This window comes from Phocoena sinus, chromosome 5, assembly GCF_008692025.1.
Source record: "Phocoena sinus isolate mPhoSin1 chromosome 5, mPhoSin1.pri, whole genome shotgun sequence".
NCBI lineage: Eukaryota > Metazoa > Chordata > Mammalia > Artiodactyla > Phocoenidae > Phocoena > Phocoena sinus.
In genome coordinates this window covers 19548394-19568640 of record NC_045767.1, presented here as the reverse complement: position 1 = coordinate 19568640, position 20247 = coordinate 19548394, and the positions used below count along the sequence as shown (strand labels likewise).

At 38.6% G+C, this 20247-nt stretch overlaps 1 protein-coding gene across 6 annotated transcripts in view; it reads left to right on the top strand.

Moving 5' to 3' along the window:
* Nucleotides 1–834: 834 nt before the first annotated feature.
* Nucleotides 835–20247, top strand: part of KIAA1109 (KIAA1109 ortholog) — a 209065-nt gene continuing 189652 nt past the window's right edge. For 4 of the 6 annotated variants that reach the window (XM_032632288.1, XM_032632286.1, XM_032632287.1 and 1 more), the window contains exons 1-3: nt 835–1071; nt 2535–2621; nt 17664–17793. In XM_032632288.1, coding sequence (XP_032488179.1) covers nt 17697–17793 — 97 coding nt within the window. In that variant the 5' untranslated portion in view covers nt 835–1071; nt 2535–2621; nt 17664–17696. The remainder of the gene's footprint in view (nt 1072–2534; nt 2622–17663; nt 17794–20247) is intronic. The other 2 variants (XM_032632284.1, XM_032632285.1) reach the window with 2 other exon arrangements.

Sequence of the window (20247 nt, the reverse complement as noted above, 5' to 3'; positions counted from 1 at the left end):
AAGTTATTAAACCTCTCTCTGTATCTGAGTTTTTAATTTGTGAAATGGAAATAAGTGGGGATAATAACAGTATTTACCTCACAGGGTTTTGGGAGGATTAAATGAGTCAGTAAATAAAAAGTGCTTAGAACAGTGCCTCGCTCATGCTTGACACTGTTAGCTATTACTAGTATGTTACCGTTTGCATTTCTAGTTGTCTTATGTGCATTCTCCACATCTCCCCCAAGCAATCAGAAAACTTTTACAGAGCTAAGACTGTTTCCCACTTTTCCTATTACAATTTGTACCTAAGAAGTGCGCAAAATATCTGTAACAAGCCTCTAACTCCAGGAAGTCGTTTGCTTTGGTGCACCCGCTAATAATATGAAGAGCCTTTTTCTTTAAAAATGGTGAGCATCAACCGCTTTACAGTAGTATAACAATAGAGACTTAGTTCTAATAGATTCGCTGTGGCAGCATTTCACACAATGAAGCTCCCTTTATTGACACAGTCAAAAGTTTTGCTCTCCATTCAGAGCGGATTCTCTTCAAATCAGAGCACCGGTCTCCTTTTTGTTAGCGATCTGTCCCCACCTGTGCTCATCTGCCTCTTGGCCTCAGGAAGGCAGTTCATTACCACTCCCTTAGGGTGGGTAGCGAAATGATTTTTCAAATCCGTCCCTAACCTCCGCCTCAAGGTCGAGGTTCCGCCCCCAGCCCGCCCAGTAGGGGGAGAAGGGGCGGGGCGTCCCAATTCCTGGGCAGGGCTCGGGTGGCGTGCCTCGAGGCGCCGGCGCCGTGACGTATGACGTTACCAATTGACGCAGCCGCAGTGCCGCCTGGCCCCAACTCGGACCCCTCCCATCCTCCTCCGCCCCACTCTGTGTCAGAGGTGGGGCCCCGGGCTGGACTTCGGGCGGCGGGTCCGGGTGGCGGGGTTGGAGGGTGTGGACCCGCGCAGCGCTTAGCAGGTCGTGTCCGGCTGGGCGCTGCAGCTGCCGCCGCTGCCGCCGCCGCCGCCGCCGCCCAAGGCCCTCGGCATCACCCGGAGAGAGACCAGAGCGATTCCGGGCCGCCCCGGCGCTCGCTCAGGTGAGGGGATGGGTCCGGCTGAGCAGGGTTTGGGTGGGCAGCACTCTTCCCAGCATCTCTGGACCTCAGTCTGGTCGGAATCAGGGAGGTGTTGCTTCGTCGCGACTGCCTGGTGCGGCGTCGACTCATCTCTTATTCGTTTGCCATCCTTACCTGCAGCACGGGGACTTGTACACCGGGTGTCGAAGGCCCATGAGAAGGCCAGAAAGGGCCATGATGGGTGACTGGGGGCTCGAATGCAGGAACTGGCCCCTGGGTGATGGTATGGCGGGCGGGCGACGCCCACCTGCGGGTGTGTGGGAAGGACCGTTCACCTGCAGACTCTGGCTTCAGCCTTGTTAGCTGCACCGGGCTGCAGGAGACCCCATACTGGTTAACGCAGAGTCGATTTTGGACCAAGGGCGGTGGAGCCTTAGCAACCGTCTTTACTCCCCAGGCGTGGTGTGTTTGTATTCTGATTGGTGCTTGCTGGGTCTACACTATGGAAGAGTACGTTTCAGCGGAAACATCTTTTGACCAAAGGAGGGTGAAGGGAAGTTGATTTTCCCTCTGCAGAATTGTCCCCCTCCCGCTCCTCTTGGTCTTAGTTTTGACAGATGCAAGTTAGGGACGCTTGTTAAAGGGAAAGAGTTCTTGTAAATTTCCTCTGTAAGGAAATCATTGTTTTCCATGACTGTTCAAGCGTCTAAGTTTCAACTGGTTTCATGTTGCTGCTTTCAGCCCTGTGCATGGCAATGAAGCTGATTTAAGTTCACTAGATACATAAAGTATAAAAATAGATGAATTAACCAAAACATTTATCTTAATAAGTATTGAGTGGTACATGCTTTATGTGAATATATTATCTTATTTAATCATCATAACAATCCTATCACGTAAAGTCTGTTATTACTCTCATTTTATAGATGAGAGAACTAAATCCCACAGCCCTAAAAAACTTGTCGAAAGTCAGAGCTGTGATTTAGATCAGGTAATGGTACTCCAGTTTCGAGTCCCTTAATCAGTATGCTTTACGACTCCCAAGCCTCGTGAGGATTTGCAAGGTGATTTTCATTTGATAAAAAGTGTGCCAGGTGGGAATAGGAAGGAAACTGAGGCACCATTCTTGCCAGCAAGGACCCAACAGTTTGAGAGAACAACTTTTTCAAGGAGTATGTTTTAAAGGTAGGATTTGACCTCTAGAACCCTCTGATTACCAAAATCATGCCCTTTCCATAAGTACAGTGGTTTTGAAACCTTTGGAAGACTGTAGTTCAGAAATAGTGGTCTTATTCTAGTTTTAGGAGTGTTTCTTGTTCAGAAACTTTAAAGAAGGAAATGTAATATTGGATTAACACTAAAGACTTCTTGTGTGTGCGCACACGCAGGTGCATGTGTAATCAAATCATTTAATCTGAAATGGTGGAACTGCTGATAAAGCCAGAATATCTTGTATAATTGGTTAAAATGGGTGATCTTTTCAGGTGTGTTAAGATGAAACACTGCAGACAGGCCTTCTGAAGATCAAGAAAAGGAAAAACAGAACATTACAGACTCTGGAAAAAAACTTGGTAAATATTTTGGGTCTTCAGTTAAAGCTCAGATAGAGGAAATCTGACTTTCTTCTTCAATTGTAATTTAACCTGATAGAATGGTCTAAGAATGGGGGTGGGGTGACAGTAGTGTATAACGTGACCTGCCATTCATTTTACCTGACTTTTGAACTATTGCTATGTGACTGACAGTTGAGTCATGTGCTTAGCTTGTGTATTGGCAGGAGAAAGAGAAGGGAATCGTTGGCTTGATTATCAAGTGTCAACTTTCTTTTCTCTCTTTTGCTTCCTCATTAATCTGCCCATATTATAAAGGGTTTTAAAAAGAAAGGAAGAAAATTAGTTGACGTTTGGTTTGTTCTTCATAGAATACTGTGTTTGTTTGAACTTAAGTATATTTTTCACTATGAGTTCAATGGAGAATAGTAGAAGACATGGTTAAACATGATTGAGAAAATCTTAATTAATTTCATAAATATTTATTGAGTACCGTACGTCAGGCATTTTTTCAGGCTTCTGTTAAGAGTAGTGGTCATCATGGCCCTGGAGAGTACTAGAGTAGTGAACTTTCTTCTAGAAGGTAAGATTTTTGTGAACCCATATCTTTTATTTATTTATTTATCTATCTATTTATTTTTGGCTGCATTGAGTCTTCGTTGCTGCTCCTGGGCTTTCTCTAGTTGCAGCGAGCGGGAGCTACTCTTCACTGCGGGGCATGGGCTTCTTATTGCAGTGGCTTCTCTTGTTGTAGAGCGCAGGCCCTAGGTGCATGGGCTTCAGTAGTTGTGGCACGTGGGCTCTAGAGCACAGGCTCAGTAGTTGTGGCACACGGGCTTAGTTGCTCCGTGGCATCTTCTTGGACCAGGGATCGAACCCATGTCCCCTGCATTGGCAGGCAGATTCTCAACCACTGTACCACCAGGGAAGTCCCTGAACCCATATCTTTTAAAAAAGTTTTATATGCAAGGATGTTTTTGGTTTATGTAAAAGACTAGGAAAACAGCACTACTCATACAGTAAGTGTATTTATAATAATTCTTTCATATTATTTTAGTTAATAAAGGAAGGCACTCTACTAGAGCTACTTTAAGGTACAGTGAGAAACTAGGATTCTTACAGACTTCACTTTAGTGTACTCTTTTCCATGTTAGAGATAGTAGTAGACCACATGTTCTTTATCCATTCATCTGTTGATGGGGACTTGGGTTTTTTCCATATCTTGGCTATTGTAAATAATGTGAGATATATATATATATGGAATACTACTCAGCCATACAAAAAAGATGTAACTTTGCCATTTGTGATGACATGGATGGATCTTGAGGGTATTATGCTAACTGAAATAAGATGGAGAAGGACAAATAACATGATTTCACTCATATGTGGAATATAAAAAACAAGCAAAATAAATGAACAAACCAAACAAAAACACAGTTACTGAGAACAGAGTAGTGGTTACTAGAGGGAAAGGGATTGGGGGGGGTAGGGCGAAATGGGAAAAGGGGATCAATTGTATGGTAATGGATAGAAGCTAAATTTTTGTTGGTGAACGCATTGTAGTTTATACAGAAGTATGAATATAATGTACACATGAAACTTATATAATGTTATAAACCAATGTTACCTCAAAAAATAAGTTAAAAAAAGAGATAGAATTTCAAAAGTTCATGGGAGATGCAGAAAATTAACTCTTTAATTTGAGAAAATTTCTGGGAACTTATATATGACAAATAGAAGGGACGTGGTCAGATGCAACAATCTGGAGGATGAATTGGAGAGAGATGAGCTTGGAAGCATGGCAGTCAATTAGAGGCTATTGTAGTAATCCATGTGGCAAATGAGAATTAGCACAGTAGAGTAAATGGGATTTAAGGGATGGAGATGGATTAGATAGATATAAAAGAGATAAAATGGATAAGATTTAGTGGTCTTGAGGGAAAGTGGAGTCAGGGTGATTTCTAGCCATTATCATTTTCAATTTTATAATGTTTAATAAATATTTTCAGAATAAATGAATTATCTGACACCTGGCTTGGGAAACTGAGTGGATTCCGGGCCATTTACCGAGGGAATATATAGGAAGAGAAATAGATTGAGGAACATGGTTGGAGGAGATGAGTTCAGTTGAGGCTATTATATTTGAGGCATCTGTGACTTCCAAGGAATGTCATTAGGCAGTTGTATATACAGATCTGAGTTAAGAAGAAGACTCAGCTTGAGATATAAATTTGAAGTCACAGTTTATAGATGACAGTGAAAAGCAGTGGGAATGGATGAGATCAGTCAGGGAGAAAAACATAGGGTAAAAGAAGAGAAATGAGCATGGGGAACACTAATATTTAAGGGTATTTAAGGGTAAGATGGAAGGAAAACATACCTCAAAAGAGATGAAGTAGTGGGCAGGGAAGTGGGAGAAGATCAGCAGAGTCACAAGTAAGTGGAAGAGCTGAGTTTGGAGAAAAGGAATGAGTATTAGGCATCTTTGAGAAATCAAATAAAATAAGGATAACAAAAATATCCATTGGACATGTCAGTTATGTCGTTGACTTCAGCAAGAGCAATTATATAGGTGGATCCTGTTCACACTGGATAAGAGATAAGAAATTGAAATAACTAATGTCACTTGCTCTTTCAGAAAGTTTGGTTTTAAACGGGATAGTTAGAGATAGTTTGAAATAGATAGATAGATGAGTTTGAGAGAGGGTTTTTGTTTTTTAAAGGTATGAATGATATGAATACATTTACAGTCTTTATTTGCTGAGGATAAGAAGCCATCAAAAAGAGAATTTGAAGATAGAAGAGTGAAGGAGAAGAATTGGTGGAGCAAGGTCATTAACCAAGTTGGAAGGGATAGAATACAAAGATGCAAGTCAAGGGTGCTTCAGATAGACCTCTCCCGAGACAGGAGGGAAGGAGGTGGAGATGATTATGGGTACAGATAAATTTGTAGGAGGCAGGGTAGAAGTTGGTCCACGGAGTCCCTGCAGGAGACTCCCACTTAGGGTGGAAAGAGTATGTGATTCAGTCATGTGATTGGTAGCCTTCTTGGTGTGGTATTGCTGACTCCTGATCATTTGGTGAGGAGGAGTGGAGTGAGGGTAGTTCAGCTTAAGACGGCAGGTATGGACCATCAGGGTAGAGATAGCTTGCAAATATCTCACAAAATTACCTTTCTCATACTTTGTATTGGTTATCAATTGCAGAGTAAGAAATTATCCCAAAACTTAGTGGCTTCAAATATTTATTATCTCAGAGTTTCTGTGGGTTGGGAATTTGGGAGTGACTGAACTGGTTGCTTCTGGCTTCAGGTCTCATGACGTTGTAGTTGATTGGCTGGGACTTTAATCAACTGAGTGCTCAGCTGGGGCTGGAAGATTTGCCTCCATGATGGCTCACATGTCTGTTGGCCGGAGGCCTGAAATCCTCACCACATGAACTTCTTTAGGGCTTCTGAAGTGTCCTAACAAGGCAGCTGTCTTCCCCTGGAGCAGATGATCCGAGGTGGGGGGGGGGAGGGGGAGGGGGGGCTGTGATGCCGTTTTTGACTCAGTCACAAACCATTGCTTTGCCCTGTTCTTTGAGAACTGAATCACTAAGTCCAGCCCACACTTGGGAGGGGAATGACTTAAGCTCCACCTCTTGAAAGGAGGAATATCAAATACTTTTGGACATATTTAAAAACTACCACAATTCTATCAATTGTTAGTTTATTTAGGGCAGCAGATAAGCTCTTTAAAAATATGTAGATTCAGCCTTTATATCCAGGTGAGAGAGAAGTACAGAAAAGTGGGGAGGTGGTTCAGTCACATTTGGCTCACTTTACCGTTTGGTCTCCATTGCCGCTAATTAGGCTCAATAACTTGATGTGTTGCCTCTTGTGGTTAATTTTAAAAAGTGATTGCTGACCTTTGATTTAATAGGATTCTTTTAGGAGAAAAAAAATGCCATAGTGGGCAAAATATGAATTTTTTATACCAAAATATGGATTTTGGTAACATTTAATATTAGCTCCTAAACTAGAATTTAGAAGTGGAAGGAAGGAACTCATTTTTCACAGCAAAGAAATTGAGGACTAAAAGACAAGTACAGGCTGATTTCTGTGAACATATATGATATGAGAGGCAATGTAACACAGACTCTAAAGCCAGACTGTCTAGTTTCAAATCCCAGGTCAGCCATGTCTTAGCCGTATTTGTGCTTATCTTCTTACTGCCACAACTTCCTCATCTGTAAAATGGGGAATTGTAAGTAGGTAGTTATTTCTGACAATTAGATCAGTAAATACATGTAAAGTGTTTAGAACAGTGCCTGGCACATAGCAAGCAGTGAATAAATGTTAGCCATTTTATGGTAGCTATATTTTATCATTATAATGGTGAGTTAATACCATGGCATGAACATTTCAAAGTGTAATATAACATTGTTCAAAATGTTTACAGTCTAAACTTTATAAACTACTCACCTTATTGGACTTTGTCACTTTTGATGTATATGGAAAGTGTGTTTCTATACAGCTCCATATTCATTTAAAATACTGTGTCAGATATCACCAGTAGTATTGTATAAGGTCACATCTGCATTTTTTCCTGAAGCAGGCTTTTTTGTTGTACTAGGTACATAGAAGTTCAATTTCAATTACAGCAGTGTTCTCAGTTCATAGGAATTGGCTATTAAATGGGTCTTTTGGGCTCTCTGCATAGCAACATGCTAATAAAAAATAATTCCCTTGAACCTGATATGATGAGATTGTTGGTAAACACACATGACCAGTTTCTTCCTCCCTCTCCCCCATATCCAAAGACCCTACTTTATTGGGTGAGTAGTTTGAATGTATATTAGGTGGGGTTTTCTGATATGACTTAAGGCAGAAGATAACAAAATTAAGAGCCAGATAAGAAAATGGAAATACTGATTTTATTACAAGAAACCTTCTTTAGAATTTTACTTTGCTGATGCTAGTTTTCTTAAAGTTTTATGCCTTCTGGTGTATCAATATGGAAGGGATATATAGAATTCTAGATTAAAAGAATTAAAAGAAACTTGTAGATTGTGTTCACCAGCCAGTACAAAAAGTGAAAACAAAATCCCACAGCTAATCAGTTTATGGGATGCAGAAGTGGAAGGGTTAAACTTTTCACTCATGGCACTTTCTGTTGATGTCTTTCTATCGCTGGCCATATTGAAGAATACGCTGAAGGTAGTATTTACTTCTGGTGTGCTGTATGGAGGTGGGTAATATTTATAAATCATGGTTTCTTCTAGATTTGGAGAAGTTGAAGTTAGCTCTTTTTACCCCATTATTAGTAGATATACTTTCTACAGCTTTTTAAGAGTTTCATTTTGTTTTTTGTGCTTTCTATGAATATTTAGGTGAACCAGCATAAAGTTCTGGCTGTAGCAGTGAGGTTTGCTAAAGTGCAATATTTTTATTGAATGATATGACTTCTTAGATGTTAAAAACTCTTCCATATGTGACATGAAGAACCGTTTTTGTAGCACAGATTATGATATTAAAAGGTACTCTACATTTGTTTAGTTTGTTGATTTATACTGTTTGAATCGTTGGTCACCATATCTGAATAATATCAATACTTCAACAGTAATTGCCTGGTGACCATTGAACTTTGGCATTTGATCTGCTTTTAAGAATCTCAGTAGTATTTTTAGAGCTATGTTATTCATATTAACTTAATACATTTTTTTTTTTTTTTTTTAGTGCTCCCTAGACTCATGGCCCATGCTGTCCAAAAGTTTGGTGCATTTAATACATTTTTGATTGCCATTTATATCAACTAATTTCTTCTTTGTTATAAATTTCTGTTGTTTAATTAAATATATATATTTCTCTTTTATATTTTTATCTTTTACTAACGATACATTAGTCATTGTTAACTGGTGTGCATCTTATGGTTTTTTAACTTTCACCTTGCGTTCAACTGGTTTTCTTTTAAAAAAGAACGTTAATGATAGCTTAGCTACCACTGTTATAATGTGTTTCTTGTCAAACACTTTGCTCAGAGTTTTATGTTCACTCTTCAAGGAAGAGATGGCCATTTTACAACTTGGAAACAGCCTCAAAGAGATTAAGTAACTTGCTCCAGTTATCTCACAGCTAAGGAAAGGCTAGAAGGGTTAGAGAGAGGGAGCTTTACATTGCAAATCTGCTTTAAAGCCTATTCTGTTTGATTTCTGTTATTTCTGACTGTTACTTTACCACTTAATTCTGTTGGTCTTTAGAGTTAGTTAATAGTTAATAGGTCAAATTGTGCTTGTTGCATGTAGAATCATGGGGCTGAAAGGGTCCTGGAATGACTCTTTCTAGGTAGAGAGGATTATTCCCAATCTGTTTGATCTAAGAGGATAATTGTCTGTTTTGTTTGTTTAAATGAACAGAATAGGACATTATATAATTTTGCTTTATGTACACAAAGCTGCCAACCCTGACCACATTTGTTAAGGAAACTAAATTTGCTTTTTTTGCCCACTGTCTTCTTTTTAAGGTTTTTCCCATTTTCAGGAATCTCAGGCCTTTTGTGATATTCCTGGATCTTGCTTGTTAATGAGAAAAGTAATCTATTGAATTAACTTATACTAATAACACATGGTAATAATTAATGGTAGCTATTATTGAGATACTCGAAAGATATCTTTGCATTTTAAGAGAGAATAATGGTTGGTGCTCTATCTGAAGAAATGGACGGTGGGATTTTAGGCCTTGTATCCTGATGGGCAAATTTTTTTAGGCATAGAGGACTCTTCAAATCACTATATGCTCAGTGGGTAATACCAACCGTTATATGCATTCCAATACTATCTTAAATATAAATGTTTACATATTTCTTTTGCTTGAGATGTTCAATTGCAGGTACTTTTCTGTTTTGTATTATTTTATTTGTGTAGCGGCATAGAATTGGAAGGAGCATCACAAAGTTATTTGTTTCAGGCCCACTGCCTTTAGATTGCTGAGTGCTCAGACTACTTGAGCCATTGTAGAAACAGTTCAAATGAATTAAACCTCTTGAAACTTCATTTTGTATAAAAATGTTGCCATCTGATTTGTGTTTTACTTTTGTTTTGGGATGTCATTATGCCATAGGAAAGTTAAGCAGTCTGTTTTGGCAGTTCCTTTGTGTTGGTATTTACTGAGCTCTTTGGGTCAATTACCTGACTTCTTAATTAAGGAGGATATAAATGACTTTGAAATTGGGACCTCTACAAAGGTATATCAAGGTAATTTCTTACATATTTACAGAAACCAAACCGTACCTGAAAAGTTTTCAAGGAAGTGTATATTCTATAACAGTTAATGTAAAATCAGTCAAATTTAGTTTATGGGCAAGCAATGCAAAAGTGCGTACAAAGTGCATACTTCACAGAATTTCTAGTATACGGAATGCTGCTGTGGGCTAATAGGTATTCAAGCTTGATGTTGAAGAGAATGCCAGTGTTGATGAAGCTTAAAGGAGAGCTATGAAGTCGATATATTTTCCAACTCTTAAAACCCATGTAGCACAGGGAAGTGTATTGACTATCCTGTGATAAACTATAATGGAAAAGAATATAAAAGAAAAGAATGTCAATATGTGTATAACTGAGTCACTCTGCTGCACAGCAGAGATGGGCACAACATCTTGTGCCAAACTATAGTTGATTGGCACAACCAGCTATACTTCAAACAAATTAAAAAAACAGAGAAACAAACAACAAAACCCCAGGTAGTTTCCTTTATGGAAAAGGAACTGTGATTAAATTCAAAGAACTTTAATATAATGGTCTGAAGGTATGTGAATGCCTTTTATACAAATAATTGTGACTTTATTGTTGCATGAGGGATTTGAATATGATTAATTTTTTTCCTTCATTTTTGTTATATTTGGAATTGGGTTATCAAAAGGATATTTTGCTATCATTTTCTTAGACTCAAGTGAATGAAAATCAAATTTTCTTGAGTGTGAAAAAGATCATTTAGGATTCTCTTGGCCTTGAGTACAGTGGAAATACTTGCTTACCTTTGGCAATAGCTCATAATTATGTACTTTTTATAATGATGCATTTATTTCATTCATTTATGAAACAAGTATTTATTGAGAGACTACTGCATACTAGGAACTTTGTTGCATATTGCACACTCAATGAATAGGGCAAGCATATCCTTAAAGAGCAGTTAGCTGTCTAGGTGGGGAGACAGACTTCTAAACTGATAATTACAATACAGTGTGGTAAATGCTAAGGTACAGTTACCACTGTGGGCATCTGGAGCTCACTACCACTGAGGAACTCGCGGAGACTAAATAAAATATTCCTCAGAGTTATCCCAAGTCAAGAGCAGGGAAGCTGCAGGTGTTTACCCACCAAATTCCTAGCCATCATTGACATTAACTCTGGCATTTCTGGCTTGCCCTGAGTACAAACTGAGCATGTTCCTGCAGCCAGACAGCAGCCTACAGTAGGATGTTACAGGTGTTCAGAATGAATCATCTGGTGTAGAGGTGAATGTCAACAGTTTATGGGCAAGACACCAATGGCATTTGTTGCCAGTATCAGGCATTTACACAATGTATTATCTACTATGTGATACACATTGTTCTAAATGCTTTACATATCTGAACGCATCAATTCTCACTGTACAACTCTGTGAGGTAGGTACTGTTAGTGTCCTCATTTAACAGATGAAGAAATAGAGCACAGAGTGGTTAGGTAACTTGCCCATGATCACATAGCTATAATGTCAGAACTGGTTTTTGAACCCAGGTGGTCTAGTTCAGAGTCCATGCTCTCAGTCCACATAATGGTCTGCTTTTGGAACAATACAGCCTGAAGCAGGACCTTTTGACTCTTCTGTTTTCTCTTGGTAGCTGCTTCCTCTTTCTCCCTTCCTCCAGTCTCTTTCCTGTTAGTGTTCTTTACTTCCTTCCTTGTTTGTAGCTTGCCCCTCTCTGGAACAGTACAGCTGTTCAGCTTCCATTCTTACACTCAAGGCTATCAAATCAAATAATTCTTGCTAAGGTGTTAACTGATCTTTCTGATGGTTTTCTTTTTTTTTTTTTTTTGCGGTATGCGGGCCTCTCACTGTTGTGGCCTCTCCCGTTGCGGAGCACAGGCTCCGGACGCACAGGCTCAGCAGCCATGGCTCACGGGCCCAGCCGCTCCGCGGCATGTGGGATCTTCCCAGACCGGGGTACGAACCCGCGTCCCCTGCATTGGCAGGCGGACTCTCAACCACTGCGCCACTAGGGAAGCCCTTTCTGATGTTTTGATGAAGGCTCTGAGTTTCATATTGCTTGGTATTTGCATTTTAATTTTTGAAGAAGACAAAGATTTAAGAACCGTAGAAGGAAAGACATGATGGTAGAATGACAGAAGATCAAGTTGATATCTGGGGATTGGGAAACACCTATCCTTGGCTATAGTTATAAGGAGAGGCCAAGGGGTGTGTGCTTGGGCAAAAAAAGCCCCTTTCTCACCTGTCATGTCCTGTCTTCCAGCCACCACCCTCCCTTTTTTCTTTTTAAATTATGGAAGAATTACAAGCCAATTGTAAAACATTTAAATAATACTTAGTTATCAAGAGTAAAAGTGAAAGTCCTGCTTTACTGATTCTTTTCCTTCCCCCAAATCTCCTCCCACTGCTCTCGGAGGTAATGGCTTAGCAAATATTTTTGCAGATGAATAAAAGTAGATATATATACACACACCATATATGTACATGCATATGTGGTGTATCTATATGGTGTATATATGTAATACACATAATGGATAGTCTTTTTTAAAAATGTGAGTGGAATACTATACATCTTTTTGCTCAACTTGCTTTTCTCCTGCTAACATTACATGTATCCTGGACATTTCTCTGTATTATCCCCTATAGAGCTATTTTATTCTTTTAAAAAGGCTGCATATTATTTCACATGGTAATAGTATTTATATGGTAAGGGTGTACCATAATTTACTTAACTATTTTCTTATTAATTGACATTTTTTCTGTTTTCTCAGTATGATATATAATGTTGCAGTGATTGTCCTCGAAAAAACATCTTTGTGTCTAAGTATTTCTGAGAAATAAATAGAACCTTAGAACTGAAATGTTCAAGTCAAGGCATGTACATTTTTATAGTATCTGATAAATTGGTCCTCATAAAGGCAGTTTACTCCCATCAACTGTATAAGTGCCCATTTCCCCATACTTTTGCCAATATAGTTTTCAGTCTAATTTTCGCTTATAGTGGGTGATAAATTGTGATTATCCCTGATTGCTAGTGATATTATCTTTCTCTGTGAATTGCCTGTTTATATATTTTCTCATTTTTCTATCAGATTATTTGTATTTTTTGTATTGACTTGTACGATGACCTCTATTCTTGTAGGACCAATCAAGATTTGGAGTTCTATCTTTAAAAGTCTGATGATGCAAGTATTAGATGTTAGATAGTTTTATTCCTTCATGCTAGTGGAAGAAAAAATAGGTTGAATGTAGTATTTGAAAAGATTTTACAGATAATTCATTTTCAAAAGTAATCTTTTTTGGAAAGCTATTTCTAAGAATGTTGGTAGTAGTGGTGGTATTAAATTAGGGACGTTGATAAATCTCTGGTTGTTGCTGTGTTTGATTAAACTGTTTCACATTTTCATGCTTTTCTTTGTATGCCACTAAAATATTAATTGCCACAATTTCTTTTCTAATGTGGACAGCAGTTTTGAAACGAGTACCATGGATTTCAGGAAGAATGAAGAGAAGAATATAGGTGAATCATGAAAATATTGAGAGAACATGTCTTAAAACATGTAGATCAGTGTTACCTTCTTACATAATAGATAAAAATGCCATTTAAAATGATATGATACTTGAAAACAGTGGCTGTGTTCAAGGCATTGTCACTGGTATTTTGGATACAAAGATGACTAAAACAATCTCTATTGGTCATTTTGATTCAGAAGAGAGAGGCAAGGTAGATTAGATTCAGGTTATGTATCTTTGGCAGGAATATCAAGGAAGTGAGGCTGTTTTCTTCTAGTAAAAGTTGCACGATTTTGATTTGTCCCTATATTGATGGTGTTTACTTTGATCACTTAATTAGTTGCCAGCTTTTTCAGAGTTCCTCTTTTTCCCTTTGTCATTAATAATTATTTTGGGGGGCAGTTATTTTGAGATGATATGAGTATCCCGTTGCTCATCAAAATTTAATTGATTATATTCGTATGGACTCATAGATTTGTATTTATTAAATGGGTTGTAATTTATTACTGTTATTTATTTTACTGCTTACGTTGTCCCAGATTTTGACAGTGGGAGCCTCTGGTTTTTATGTCCTTTTGACATGTTCCCATCATTCTTTGAATACTTCTTTCCTTTCTGGAAAACAAGGCTCATCTTGACTTTCCCTGCCCTAGTTGTGGAATCAGCCATTTCTTCAAGGAGCTCTCTTAATAGAAAACCATTTTTAGAAGAAAAGTTCTCTGCTCTTTATATTGGGGTGTTGCTGCTCTCAGGGCCTGTTAATGAACATATGCATACATATGCATATATACATTTACGGCTATATTTGTTTCTATATCTGTTTATATTGAAAACTGTACCTCCAGTTCTTATCCAACACCACAGGGTTAATTCTGATTTTCTTCCTTTATATATCCTCTAGCAGTGAGAAACTTGGCTCCCATTATTCTTGCTATATTTACTTACTTGATTAATCCCCTCCCCCATCCCCTGCATGGGCTATCTCCCAGGTATTCGCCCTTCATATCCTGCTCCTGCATCAATGCAGTACCCCAGATCGCCCTCCTGCATGGAAGCTCTACCCATCTCTTTGGGGTCAGATGCCTTCCACTTGGGTTCTGACACCCTGCACCAGGCAACCTGCCTGTGTGGATGACCTCACTCACCCAGGCTCTGACACCTTGAGCTGGAATGCTTCTCCTGCCCCTCTCCCCCTGCCTTGGACCCTCCTCCTTCCATTCAGTCTCCAGCACCCTGTGCCTGACCTCTTTCTTGCAAGTATCGCCTCCTCATCCTGCTATGGCTTCAGTACCCTGAAATACTGCCGCTTTTCCGCTAGCCTAATCACCGCACAAATGTGTATTTAATTTAGGGTATTTAAAGGTATTATTTGGCTCTGATATTCTACTCTAGGCCACTGAGACTCCTGTCCCTCTCCCCCATGTGCAAGTGCCTGCCTTACTCTGCTTTACCTTATGACTTTTAAAAATTTCTTTCTTTATTTGTTTGTTTGTTTATTTATTTAATAGGAGATGGAGCAATCTGATTTCTCTCTTTTTTTTAATTAATTGGTTTATTTATTTATTTTTGGCTGCATTCCGTCTTTGTTGCTGCGCAGTCTTTCTCTAGTTGCGGTGAGCGGGGGCTACTCTTGGTTGTGGTGTGTGGGCTTCTCATTGCGGTGGCTTCTCTTGCTGCAGAGCACAGGCTCTAGGCGCACGGGCTTCAGCAGTTGTGGCTCGGGGGCTCTAGTTGTGGCACATGGGCCTAGTTGCTCTGTGGCATGTGGGATCTTCCCGGACCAGGGCTCAAACCCGTGTCCCCTGCATTGGCAGGCAGATTCTTAACCACTGTGCCACCAGGGAAGTCCCACGTTATGGCTTTTAGACTGAACTGTTCAGGAAGGGAAGAGGAAGAGGAAACAACCAGTTTGTTTTTTATTCCATCATTTGCTCCATGAAAAGGTTTTGCTGTAGGTTCTTATATCAGTCTCCACTTCCTCTTCCTTAAAGGATTGGTGGTGTGCCACTTAAACAGTGTGGCAAGACATATAGCCCCGTTTCAGTCTGGATTTTCTGTGTCCAGTGTTGTTTTTACTCACTTACTTTATGCCAGAATGTCTACTGTTTACTTTAGGGCTCTTGTTAAGTCTTAGCCTTTACTTCTGTATTTGCTCAAAATATGTTCTTTTAACTATTGAGGCTTTGTCTGTTGATTTCTCTTAAAGGTTTTGCATTAACTAGTAATTGGACAAATGTTGGTTAAAACTGTGTGATACTGCATTTTTCTCTCTTGGTAACTTGAATACCCTCTTCCTAATTACATTCTCTTTGTCTGTGGGTTGTTCCAGTGGTGGGTGGTCCAGGTGATTTTGCATGAGGACTGTAGATCCTTTTGGTAGATAGATCACTTTCCCTTTTATGTGGAGATCTGAATGCCAGGGTACATCCCTCATGGAGCATCCCCTAGGAGTCACCACGTGCTCTTTTCATCCTCAGCAGTGTGCTGGTGATACATCTGTAAAATGGTAAAAATAAGTATGAAATAGGTATAGATGTTATTTTATAATATGTAAAACATTATATAATATGTGAATATTTGGTTTTAGATTATAGGTCTTTTCAAAGTGTTTTCTCTCTTTTAAAATTTTTACTTCTTCTAGTCTACAAAGCTGAAAAGGGAAGAAAGGAAGCTCATGTTGTAAAAGTTAGCCTCCAAATTTTAAGTTGCTAGTTGACAGATTTTTCAAAGCCTTGAAAAATACAGCATTTTTCCCAGTTTTATTGAAACATAATTGACATATAACATTGTATTAGTTTAATGTATACAACATAATGATTTGATATATGTATATATTGCAAAATGATTGCCACAGTAAGTTTAAATAACATCCATCACTTTGCATAGTTACACGTTGTTCGTTTTTGTGATGTGAAATTTTAAGATCTCTTAGCAACTTTCAAATATGTAATACAGTATTGTTAACTATAGTCACCATGCTGTTCATTACACTCCCAGAACTTATTTATCTTATAACTGGAAGTTTGTACCCTTTGAACATCTTCAATCATTTCCGCCACCCCACGCCTTTGGCCACCACCAGTATTTTCAATATGTGAACATTTTTTACTCTCTAAAACATAGGAAAAAAGGTTTACTGAAAAATGAAAACATTAAAAAAATTTCTCTAGCCATCTTGCCCTTAGGTTTGCATATCACTTTTAATATTAACCTTTTATTACTGAGCTCTTCATTTTTTAAAAATGCATGTTTAATTTGCCTTTAAATTATACTGATTTCAACAATGTAGAAATATGAAATATTGTAATCTCTTGTAGATAGTATCTTGCAATGTTGTTTCACCCAGTTTTTAAACTTGTTTTGTGATCTATGAAGATAGATTTGTGACGAGTAAACAGAAAACACTTTTAAGTTGACAAGCTAACTATACTGAATATCATCTAGAAAGTTGTCCTCACATATTCTTCCTGTTTTAAAATCTGTTTTTCTAGTTGTTCATAAAAGTCACATATACTGTTTGGTCTTAAGGGATTATTAACTGCATGGCTTTCTTTGTCTAGCTTCTTTCCCCCCTTTTTCTGATTTATCACAAGATAATTTTGTTATAGGTGGGTTGGGTTAGTCATGCTAATACTGTATTATCAGAGGGATAATTCTCTTGTTTCTTAGATCATAAAATCAAAACTTTCATTCCTCACTTTTTGCTCATTCTCAGTACGTACACACACGCACACACACACACACACATATACATTTTTCATGTCTGATCACAATTTGACATATGTTGTAATTTATCCTGAGCATCCGGTAGCAGCAGATCTGCTTACTGTCCAAACTATCCAGAGTGAATCTAAACTAGGAAGATTGTTTCTCCATGGAATAATGGGAATGCACAGCTGATAGAGGTTAAGAAGGGTTAATACAACTTAATATATAAATATATTATTATTAAGTAGCAGTTTTTAGGACAAGTCTAGGTGAATTTGTCTAATGTAGATGATTAATACTTACTCCTTTATTGTTGAGATAAATAGATTAGATTTAAAAATAATTATGTCCCTCTTATTTTGAGCCAGAGTATAGTAAATGAACCTGAGTCTCTATTCATACTTAGAATGGTGAAATCAGGACATTAAAAATATGATACATTGTTTTATATAGAAATGTGGACATGTTTGTTGTTTGTTATATTTTTGCAAATATAACAAATTTCTTCTTATTGAAGAAAGCAGAATATGATTTAATAAGCTTTCACTTTTATTAAATTCACCTTATTTTCCCCTTACATAGGTTAAGTTCTAAATTTAACCTTTGAACTCTTTCAGGCCCTTAGATGCTATTCTGGAAAAACTTAAGTAATGGATCAAAGGAAGAATGAGAGTATTGTTCCTAGTATCACTCAATTAGAAGATTTTCTTACAGAGCACAATTCCAATGTTGTTTGGCTTCTTGTTGGTAAGTAGAATATATCTTCTTGTACTTTATTGTTTTTTGTGTATGGATTAACAGCTGCCAGATTTTAAGCAGTGGTTGACTGAAGTTAGAATGCTTGCAGTACCATTTGTTTATTTTCTGGGGAGAAGATTTTAATCTATGCTTCTATGAATATTTGCTCTGGAAACTGCTCTGGAAGGCTGTTTTCCTTAGACTGCCTCCTTGTCTGACTTAGGAGAAGTGGGATGAGAAGAAAGACATAGCTTATCTTTTCTGTTTCAGATCAGCTCTTCCATTCCTCATCCCAACATACAATCAAACACTTTTGTTTTATTATAAAAGTGATAAATCCTTGTGGTAAATATGTTTTTGCCTAATTAATCTTCTCATCTCTTTCCTCACTCTTTATGCACTTGACAGTGGGCTTTTCCAGTAATAAGTTTTTTTGTCTTATATTGCCGAACTTTTCTAGGTGTACACAAATAATACAAGACAGTGTATACTTAAATTGCAGAGAGAGGGAAGAAATACGAGTGAATGAATATGAACAAATAAGAAGAAATACAAATAAAATACCAAGGAAGGGAGAGATTACTGTAGGCTGTTACTGCCCAGGATGTTTTGTGGAAGAATGGTGTTTGATTTGAATTTTAGCATGGGAATTAGAAAGATACAGAGAGGAAAGTAGGAAGGGTAAGATGGGGTGGGAGAGGAAAGGGAGGGTAATGGTAATATTTATTGAGGTAATATTTATTGAGCATCCTTTGTGTGCCACATGCCACAGGCATTTTGCATATGTTGTCTCACTTAATGCTCACAGCAGACTTATGAGGGTAGGTGTTATTTTCCTATAAACATGTTGGGGAATTGAGGCCCATAAGGATTAATTAACTCACACAGGTTACACAGCTGTTTTTTTCTGAGTATAGGCGTATGCTTCTTTCATGACACTGCAGGATGCATGGTAGGGTTACGGCAGAGGTGAAGTGTATATGAAGGGAATTATAATGATTCATGATTTGTAGGTAGGATTGGATTACCATTTCAACTTCAAGTTTTTTTTTTCCTAATTGACAAACATGAACTACTGTAAATTATCATTAACAAAAAATAAAATGAAATGCAAAACAATACTATGAAATATAACTTCATAAAAGCAGCATTTAAAAATTACCTTTTAGTTTAATTACAAGCAGAATTCTTTCTTTTTTCCTTTTTAACATTTATTTATTTATTTTGGCTGTGCTGGGTCTTAGTTGCAGCAATCGGGATCTTCATTGCAGCATACGGGATCTTTAGTTGCAGCATGCGGACTCTTAGTTGCAGCATGCATGCGGGATCTAGTTCCCAACCAGGGATCAAACCTGGGCCCACTGTGTTGGGAGTGTGGAGTCTTACCCACTGGACCACCAGGGAAGTCCCGGCAGAATTCTTTCTTATTTCCTAGGTGCCCCTTCTCCTGTCACCTTGAATTTCTCATTTTCACATTGTATACAGCTCCTTTCTTTAAGGTGGAAATAATAGCAACGACCAGAAAAACCTTGAGGTATTGTTTAATCCCTCTGTTTTACTAATGGCCTTATACTGTTGAAGGGGATGGGGGGACATGGTACAGTGAAAAGGCCATAATCCTCAGGTGGTTACTCTCTGGGAAAGAAGCGTACTTTCTCAGCAAATACCTTTTTTTTTTTTTTTTTTACGATACGCAGGCCTCTCACTGTTGTGGCCTCTCCCGTTGCGGAGCACAGGCTCCAGACGCGCAGGCTCAGCGGCCATGGCTCACGGGCCCAGCTGCTCCGCGGCATGTGGGATCTTCCCGGACCGGGGCACAAACCCATGTCCCCTGCATCTGCAGGCGGACTCTCAACCACTGCGCCACCAGGGAAGTCCTCAGCAAATACCTTTTGCCTTTCTGAAGGGCCCGTAACTACCTGCTCTTCGCACGGTGATTTGCAGTAAAAATTAATGCAAAATGACTTTAGCTTAAAACAATGTTGTACTATGAAAATAAGTGTTCAAAAGAATTGTTCTAGAAATAATTTTTATGGGCAAATCATAGCACTTGCTACCTCAGAGCTATTACCATCAATCTAAGCTACCTTGAGGAATGTTGTATTTTGACTCTCAATGACTGCTTTGTTTTATCTATGTTAAATAATTTTTTGTTGTTGTTTTGCGGTACGCGGGCCTCTCACTGCTGTGGCCTCTCCTGTTGCGGAGCACAGGCTCCAGACGCACAGGCTCAGCGGCCATGGCTCACGGGCCCAGCCGCTCCACGGCATGTGGGATCCTCCCGGACCGGGGCACGAACCCGTGTCCCCTGCATCGGCAGGTGGACTCTCAACCACTGTACCACCAGGGAAGCCCTATGTTAAATAATTTTTAAAAAATTTTACGAACTTAATATGATGGTGCTAAAAGGTTACACATATTAAATTGCTTTATGTTACTGTCTTAATCTAGAAAATAGTTATA